The sequence below is a fragment of the Pollicipes pollicipes genome, unplaced genomic scaffold (genome assembly GCF_011947565.3).
Source record: "Pollicipes pollicipes isolate AB1234 unplaced genomic scaffold, Ppol_2.1 Scaffold_4295;HRSCAF=5057_pilon_pilon_pilon, whole genome shotgun sequence".
NCBI classification, from domain to species: Eukaryota; Metazoa; Arthropoda; class Thecostraca; order Pollicipedomorpha; family Pollicipedidae; genus Pollicipes; species Pollicipes pollicipes.
Genome location: NW_023596461.1, coordinates 5,116,140 through 5,125,709, shown reverse-complemented (window position 1 = coordinate 5,125,709; position 9,570 = coordinate 5,116,140). Strand labels below are relative to the sequence as shown.

Genomic DNA, 9,570 nt, shown 5'->3' with positions numbered 1-9,570 from the left:
ACAATCATCTCTCTCAAATTTATTAAGATACGTGGCATTCATACACATTCTAATCTCAACCGCCTTAGTTCCAATAAAATGGTGTAAACACCACGGGCGCAGTGACCATTAAAAAAATGTTGGTTCAGACACCACCTTGATGTCTAAACACGACCTTTTATGAAGGGCTGAATATCAAAAACACAACGCTTAACACGCGCCCGGGTGGCCGGCTAGATACCCTTTGCTCGGGGGGGGGTCAATTTGACCCCACTTGAGATCTCGGGAGCTAAGAAAGCTAGAGGCACCAAATTTAGTGTGTCTTGACCTGTACGTGAACTCACTTTGGTCAAAGTTTGAGCTTTACAGGTCATGACCTTAAGGTAAAAAATAAGGTCAAACAAGGTAAATTTACAGATTGGTCTCTAAAGTGTCCCCAAAACCTAGGCAACTGTTTCTGAGCAAAAGGTCGTAAACCCATTTGAGATAAGTGATCGTGTTTGAGCTTTTAAAGGTCCTGGCGACCATAATCATACAAGACTGCCCTGAGTTTCGCATCTAAATAAGCGACAATGATTACGCTAGGCATGTCGACCCGGGTCATCTTAGGTCCATGACCTGTTCTGACCTGTAAGAAGTCAATAGAAGATGTCTAATGCGGTTCCCGCTGTCAATAAATTCGAAATGAACACCACAAACTATCTCATACAGCAAGCAAGCCTTAGAGTAATACAAAGGTTGGTTTTGACCTTGGTCTGACCTTCACACCTAACCTTAGGGAAATGTAATTTGCTCATTCAATATTTGTGGGGCCTAAGAAAGCATCTCAGAGATGTATGGCCTCGTCAAACACTCCGTTATTGTATCAGATTGGACGATTCCCTAGAAATTGCCTTCGCTAAAACCATGGCCTGAATTTGACCTGCCATAGGTCAGCGACGTTACAATATACATCTAAATTTTTGATGTCAAACGATCCGCTATTCAATTTCATATAGCTATGCAAAGTTTGGCACAGCCACTCCGCGTCGTTCGGAAACCATTCGGGAAAAACCTTCGGAGGGGGGGGGTCAATTTGACCCCCCACCCTCACCTGAGCACGTGTTAAGTCAAATTTGTACCCCGAAAATTTTGGGCTGGTATGCACAGAAAGAGATGTGACAATCTAGTCATTCACCAAAAGAGATACACACACCGGAGCTCTTACGTCAACAAATGCATGCCCAGCTGAAAAAGTTAATATCTTACAGCTGCTAACAGGAAAGGTCAACTTTCTAATCAGATCGGGCAACGTGAAGCTATGGCCAGACAATGCAGGAAGAGCTGGACTGTCTTAAAAGAGAGGATAATCGGCCAGCCGCGCCTCAGTCAATGACTTTTTGTATATTGAAGTTCCGCTTGTTCGACGAGAGATAAACAGCTAGTAACGCATGCCATCCGATCCACTGAATGCGTCTGAAAACGAAGCCGTTCTAGCAGATGACTGCCAAAGGCTGAATGGAGATGTCAATCAAAACGTACGCACGGTGGCTGACAGAGTGAGTTCAGGTGACGCAAAAAGGAGTCTACATATCCGTCCAAACCTGATAGTGTTCTGCGTGATGCGACGGGACTTTTTATGCGCAAAAATTACGATGTCAAGATTTGTTCCAGTTTATAGTTACCTCCAATGACTTAAGCTCGTGGGTTTCGATTTTCACCTCAGACAATGCTTGTGCACATTGCCTCCAGGTGATTAAACCCACTGCCACGACATTTCTTATAAGCACCAAGCGTTCCTGTAACTAAGCGTACGAATGGCTGCTTCCGATGGTACGTGCGCGCAGACGAAGCAGCATGGTCCAGAGACGGTCAAATTATAGGAAATGTATTGCAATTCACTGCACGCAACACGTTTCGCACCAGGCGGGAATTAAATCGCAACACTTGTGGCACACAAAGTCTATGCATAGTGTGGTGTAACACGAGATGTGTGACAAGAGGCAGCATTCATTGCGCACGTCTCCACGCTGTCCAGAGTTATTGCAGATCCCTAAGAATGTCAAGGACTTGTCAGAATCCTGGCACTGGTTATAGCCCGATATCATCGCATGATTTGCTCTGGTTTACGGATGGCTTTGCAGCAAAAGGCTGGAGCTTCCACAGCAATAGGCTGGATGGCACCGGCTGGCTACTGATGTGTGCCGGTGCTCCCTTCGCTGGAACGCGGACGGAGCAGCGGCCGATCCCGCACACGCCACACACAGGGCGGTGCTGCCGCATCCCGCCACACCGCCTACGTGAAAGGTCTCATCAGTAAGGTTCAAATCAATTTTCAAACAATCAAATGCAGTACATGCCTCGTTCTTGGAGTCAGGGGCAGCGTAACACGCACGGCCGGGGTCACAGATAACACCTGTTCACAGCACAGGCCGATTGGCTGCGATTGCGCAGTTCCTCAGCTGACCGCTTCCAGAGAGCAGCACTTCAGGTGCGCTCATTACTTGATGATGGCCAGCAGTATCTTCTGGTAGTCCCTGGATGTCTCTGACGTGACCGCCTCGGCCAGCGTCTTCTTGTAGGCCTTCTTGAAGGCCTCCTTTATGTCCTCCAAGTCGATCTGAGGACGTAGTTGTCATAACATTGCATGAGAACCAAGAATGCACTTTCAGTTTCGAGAGCACGCGGGGGCGGGTCGAGTTTTAAGCGAACTCAGCTGGAGCATATGGCTAGAATGCATTACGAACTAACGAACAAAATCCCTCATTTAAGATGTCCTGCCTTTGAAGTCTAGTTTCCATGTCACGTGACATTTGGTAAGTAGATAGCATCTCAATGACCAGCGCCCTGCTCCCGTTATTGAAGACTTGCGGAATTGTGCTAACCAGTGGCCTTCAAATCCATTGCAGTATCAATCCGTGAACTTATTGATAGACGTAACCTAGCGCTCACCAATAACGTCTGTTACCTCGAGTGAACCATATCAATCAATTCGGGAGATACAGTGTACTGTTCGTTGGCTATGGGACGTTGTCCTCATTCACGCGTCACGGACACGGCCCCGCAATATATCCGCTGACGTTATTGACTATTTCTTAGTATCTATCATCCGAGGCAAACCGCAAACCCCTGGTTTCGTATGGTAGGACCAGTCCTGTGACCTCGTAAGACATTCACGGACTGTAACCTCTTCCCAACCACTCACTAACCTCTGATCGTGTGACCAATATGCGGATGAGTGTGTCGTCGTCAGTGCCGGCACCTTTCATCGCATCGTGTAGCACCTTAGCAAAGTAATTGTTCTGATCTTTGACGCACAGCACTGAAACAGACACAGCACAACGCATGGTAATGCGGAAGCCATAGTTAGTGAAATGAGAAGTACATGGCAGTCCAATTATTTTCAAACCCGCACGTACACAAACACGCGTGTGCACACCTACACAAACATACAAACACACATGCACACTCCTACACAACCATACAAACACGCATCCACACACTCGCACAAAAATATAAACACACATAAACGCACCTACACAAGCATGCAGACACACACACACACACACACACACACACACACACACACACACACACACACACACCCACACACACACACACACACACACACCACACACACACCACGCACGCACGCACGCACCACCACCACACACACACACACACACACACAACCACACACACACACACACCACACGCACACGCACCACACACACACACACCACACACACACGCCCACCCTCCCGAGTTCCTCGTGTGCGCAGTTGTACGGTGACCTTTCTTGACCTTGGCGTGCCCTGGGCGGGTTTGGCCGGGGCGGGTGGCGACGTAAATGTCACGTGACTAGGCGGCACGTCGTAGGCCTCGAATACGGGAAGCGTCGCTCTAAGCTCGGTGCGCGCCCTGATGTGACGCTGGCCTAAGCGTGCACGTGCATTCCTCGATACGAATCGGGTAGAACGGAGTAGCGGAGTAATTATCGGCGAGATCAAAGCGATAAGATGGCGGCGATGAGTGCGACCAGCGATTCTTTACGTGGCGTTGTGTGCGTGTTGCGATAAAGCACTTTCGCTGGGGACTCGCCGTGTCAGTGGGCCTCCAATGCTCTCTTCGATAGACATCTTCAACAGTGAGCAGTGCGCTGGAGAACGGAGTGCGGCAAGTGAAGCTGGAGGTAATCCTGGTTAGGATTCCTGGTTCCTAGAATCCTGGTTTCGTGAATTGAACCACCCGGTACCAGTGGACTTCTCGGCACAAGCGATAATGGTCTGTTCCTTCCCTGTCCTATTTATCTGGCATCTAATCGTTTTAGATCTTTGAGTCTGCTAGTTCTAAGTAATTTGAGAAATTTATGAAGCTGCACACACAGGTTCACCACTGCTTTCGTTGATGCAAACAGAATGTATTGTGTGACAGCCGCTGGGACATTAAACGAAATTTATGTTCAACTTCTACCGATGGCTTTCGGCCATATCCCCAAACTTTCCACGAACAGCAGTTTTCACGAAGGCATGCAGTGCAAATTTTGTTTGTGACTACGTGTGTAGTGTTGCCAGGCTTACCATTATGAACCATTATGACATAACAGTTTTGGTGAAAACGCACGTGTTATGCATCGGCACTCCTCACCTACAGCCACAAGAGCATCCTTCAGGGCTCCTGAAAACTCCTTCTCGATGGCATTTTCTATCGAATTATCCGCAAACTTGTTGTACTCCTCGAACGTTTTCTTGAGCTGGGGGTAGTTCGTTGTGCAGAAGATCCGGATAAACGTCTCCTCGTCTGTCCCGCCATTCATGCCTTCTCCTGCCTCATACAGCTCCTGTAAACACGACCGATATATGTCAGCCGACTGTGGTACCATGCCAGTCGTTAGTCAGTCAGTCAGTCAGTCAGTCAAATACAGGAATATTTGCATGCGACTGTGAGGTGGCATGTCACGCAGGTAGGCTGCGATCCTATATGTTCAGCAGCTGCAAGGTTGATCGCATGCATCTTTCAAGTTGTGTCGGGCAACGCAGTGTTGGAGTGCGGCAAGTGAAGTTGGAGGTAATCCTGGTTAGGTCCTAATCCTGGTTAGTTTCGCCATCAATCGAATGCATTCATGGTGCAAAGCTTGCTCACCAGTAATAGCACTTCGAGGATCGGCCTGAGCCCATGCAGTACATGTGCTGCCGGTCTCTGCCGAACACTGACCTGGGCCAGATCCTTGGTGCGCTGCGGGCTGACGCCGACGTCGTCGTTTTCCCTGCCGTCCTGCAGCAGCGCAACCATCAGGCGCTTGACGTCGCCACCCATCTCCGACTCGATGTCTTCCTCCAGCGAGCGGCGAAACTCTGTGGTGGAGCCATGCTAGTGGTCAAACGCTGCGGCGGGGCTGCGTCACAGGTCAAACACCGCGGTGGAGTCACGCCAGCGGTCAAACACTCCGGCGATTTCACGTCTGCGGTCAAACACTGCGACGGGGTCACGTCTGCGGTCAAACACTGCGACGGGTCACGTCTGCGGTCAAATGCCATGGCGGGGTCACGTCTGCGGTCAAACACTCCGGCGAGGTCACGTTTGCGGTCAAACACCGCCGTAGAGTCACGTCTGCGGTCAAACACACCGGTGGGGTCACGTCTGCCGTCAAACACACAGGCGTGGTCACGTCAACGGTCATACACACAGGCGGGGTCACGTCAACGGTCAAACAAACCGGCGAGGTCACGTCTGCGGTCAAACACTGCGGTGGGTTCACTTTAACGGTCAAACACTGCGGCGGGGTCAACCACGGTTTGTTTCAAACGAGGCTAGACACCACAACATGTTACGGTCTCGCAGCTTTCTGCTTCTGAAATACAACGGTGTAACGAATCCTTTATAACGCAATCATTGCTGCAGAACGCAGTGGCCTGTGTTCGGTGTAGGCGTATTGCCTGAGGTTGACAGCCTTATAGCCACGTTCCCCCAGGCTCATGCCAGAACACTGCTAATGGATCATGTGTCTTGCCTTTTTGCTAAGGCTGCAGTGAATTACAACAACAAGGCACAGATTGGACTTTGTGTGATCTTTACGATGATTCTGTCGGGATTGAAGCACTGCAGGGGCTCCCTCGCATGTCCTTACGTTTGCAGTCACTCTTGGTCAACTTGGGATTATGTTGCGCACCCTACATATGTTGAAATTATCGCCGGCTTGGTTAGTGTCATTGGGCTACCCTTTAGAAAGACAATTTGTGGCCAATTTCTGGAAATGCTGCTTAACGTTTTCTACCACTAGGCTGCGCCCAACAATGACGCAAGCCATTACTCGGATACGCATTTCGAAATTATTTCAAAAGTTTGATACTGTCGTCCAGCTGCAATCCCCAGACGTGTGTAGCACTAGATATTGGTTAATAGATCGATATTTGACCTTTTCAAGTACTCGACTGTCATTAGTTAATTCTATATTCGGATGAGCGCGATTTGTGCAGCCTAGCCAGGTATTAGAGAAGCAAATTGGCAATTCCTCGCACTTCAACGCACCTTTGCACATATGTTGAACGTCATCGCTTATGTGTATATTTGTTGTGCTTTCTGATCTGTGATGTCATCAGCGACGTTAATAGGACCAACATGGGCGTTTCTGGATCGCGAAATCCAGGAGTAACGATTTCAGTCTGAATCGGAGAAATCAGTAGATTGCTTTAAGATGTGCGGCGTGCACACGAATGCTCGCCATAAACTGAAGTCTAACTGCTGCACCCAATGTCATGACGTCATACCAGCACCACAGAGAAGTGAACGGAAGCCTCCGGGTGGTGGTCGTTTGCACTCCCTCCTCGCGATCTAAGCAACTGGCCGCGTCGGAGAAGTCGGCTTCTGCCCCCTCCCCCATCCATCACTACCACCACCCGTCCCGCCCCACTCCCGATGCTTGCGACCCTTCCACGGCCCCTCACTCGCTCACGGTGCTTGGATACTCCTCGATGTCCCTTGGCCCACAGAACGCACCTGTAGACGCCTCGACGGTCTCTAGCCGACTAGCCCCTTGCTCCTCCCGATACAGGCCCTCCGCAGTCCCTTGACTCACTCACCGGACGTGTAGACCTATATATTTATGTCCCCTTCCACACTCCCGGTGCTTGTAGACCCATCGCGGCACCTGACCCACTCAGGCGCTTGCAGACCCCTCGATCACCCCTGGCTTACTCACCGGTATTTGTAGGCGGCGTCCACCTGCGCCACCATATCCCGCTTGCAGCCAGCAGAGAATTTCGATGAGCGTGCTTTCGTCGGTGCCGAGGCCCCGAATGGCCTTTCGGCACCACTGCGCCAGGTAATGGTTGTCCCACTCGCACAGCGCCAGCACGGCCGACTCGAAGTTGCCTCCAAGCTCCGCCTTCAGGTCATCCTTCAGGTCCTGACGGCACTGGTGGCAAGGTCAAAGCTGCTTCAGATCCTGTCAGGCACGGTGGCGAGGTCAGAACTGCATTCAGATTCTGTCTGCACGGTTGCGAGGTCAAAACTGCATTCAGATCCTTTAGGCACGGTGGCGAGGTCAGAACCCGCATTCAGATCCTGTCGGCACGGTGGCGAGGGTCAAAACTGCAGCAGCCCAGAGTTCGCATGCGGGCAAGCTAGAATGGAAGACGCTCAAATTCATTGGCCTTCGTGCCGAAGGCATCAGGGATCGAGAGCTACTGAAACCAGAATGCCGGTGGAACGCATACCTTCGCATGAATTTCGGGCCCTTGCCTCTCCAATGTATACATGCGTACAGTGGCCCTCATCGTAAACGTGGTGTATGACTTGTGCCTGGAACCGGGTCAGTAGGCTGGACAAGTTGCCTGTCTTTCGACCGTCACGCTGCGCTTACGTGCCCTGAGGTTGTGGGTGTAGCCGATCCAATTTTTCAATATAAATACAATTTTCAATACAATTTCAGCCGATAAAAAGTTTTCAAGCCGATTAAAGGCGATTTCAGTTGCATTAATCTGCATTTCTGGACATGCACAGTCAAATATTCAAGGTCAAATTACCTACGCTCATGCAATTGTGTATTTCAGTACGTTAGGAGGTACTTGTAGTGGGAAAGTTTGCATGGAAAGCGCTGCGGTTGATTGGAGTTCTTAGCTTGTATTGTCTAACTTATTATACCAGCCCCGTGACATTCTAGCTAGACGATTGGCCTGGTGGCCCTGAATAGAAAGGTGTCTCTGACCATTGTGTAGTTTCCCCATCGGTAATCTATGCAGCCAAACCCAACCTTACATCCACAAAACTTACACGTCTACTAAACGTACCGTTTCACCATTATACCTATCACCAGAAATCCCCTACCTGATCTTTCCACGCTGCAGAGACCAGGCCGCATCTTTCCCATCCAAACTGAGCCTGTAGCGGCCAGACCGCACTTTGCGCGTCCGAACGGAGCCTTGTAGCGGCCAGACCGCATTTTTACGCGTCCGAACTGAATCTTGTAGCGGCCAGACCGCATTCTACGCGTCTGAACTGAACTTTGTAGCGGCCACACCGCATTTTACGCGTCCGAGCTGAGCCTTGTAGCGGCCAGACCGCATTTTACGGGTCTGAACAGAACCTTGTAGCGGCCAGACCGCATTTTACGGGTCTGAACAGAACCTCGTAGCGGCCAGACCGCATTTTACGCGTCCGAACTGAACCTTGTAACGGCCAGAACGCATTTTACGCGTCCGAGCTGGGCCTTGTAGCGGCCAGACCGCAATTTACGCGTCCGAACAGAACCTTGTAGCGGCCAGACCGCATTTACGAGTCCGAACTGAACCTTGTAGCGGCCAGACCGCATTTTACACGTCCGAGCTGAGCATTGTAGCAGCCAGACCGCATTTTCCGGGTCCGAACGGAACCTTGTAGCGGCCAGACCGCATTTTACGCGTCCGAACTGAACCTTGTAGCGGCCAGACCGCATTTTACGCGTCCGAGCTGAGCCTTGTAGCGGCCAGACCGCATTTCACCCGTCCGAGCTGAGCCTTGTAGCGGCCAGACCGCATTTAACGCGTCCGAACTGAACCTTGTAGCGGCCAGACCGCATTTTACGCGTCCGAACTGAACCTTGTAGCGGCCAGACCGATTTTACGCGTCCGAACTGAACGTTGTAGCGTTCAGGTCACATCTTACCCTTCCGAACTGCACGTTGTAGCGGTCAGGTCGCATCTTACCCGTCCAAACTTCATCTTGTAGCAGGAGCCGATAGTCTTGCGATCTGCGGCGCTGTGCTTGGTCAGGATCTCGATGATGACACGTTCGTCGGTGCCGACGCCCTTCATTGACTTGTGCAGCCGCCGGCCGAGCTTGTCGGCGTCTGGCTCGCTGAGGACGCCCTCGGGCTTTATGGTGCCGCCCTGCGAGCAGCACGTGGCGGGTGAGGCGTGCAGGAGGTTAGCTCCCCGCGCACTCCCGCCTGTCAGAGAGGATGATGGTTGGGCCTAGTGTACATGCGTTCTCCTTGCGGCACAGGCTCACAAGGTGGCTGCGGCGAAAGGTTTGTACCGACCTGCGTTTCGTGACCATGTTTGCTTTGGCACAGCCTATTCACCCATGACTTTTCCCATCAGGAATGGACAATTGTCTCAATATTTTTGCGGAAGC

General features: G+C 51.0%; 1 protein-coding gene across 1 annotated transcript in view; it reads right to left on the bottom strand.

Annotated features, from left to right (window-relative positions):
* Positions 1-2,458: 2,458 nt before the first annotated feature.
* Positions 2,459-9,570, bottom strand: part of LOC119096576 (annexin A3) — a 7,402-nt gene continuing 290 nt past the window's right edge. Inside the window, exons 2-6 of the mRNA XM_037219480.1 lie at positions 9,141-9,323; positions 7,157-7,363; positions 5,173-5,328; positions 4,610-4,798; positions 2,459-2,578 (exon numbers count right to left, since the gene is read on the bottom strand). Of these exons, the coding sequence (XP_037075375.1) occupies positions 2,459-2,578; positions 4,610-4,798; positions 5,173-5,328; positions 7,157-7,363; positions 9,141-9,323 (855 nt within the window). The remainder of the gene's footprint in view (positions 2,579-4,609; positions 4,799-5,172; positions 5,329-7,156; positions 7,364-9,140; positions 9,324-9,570) is intronic.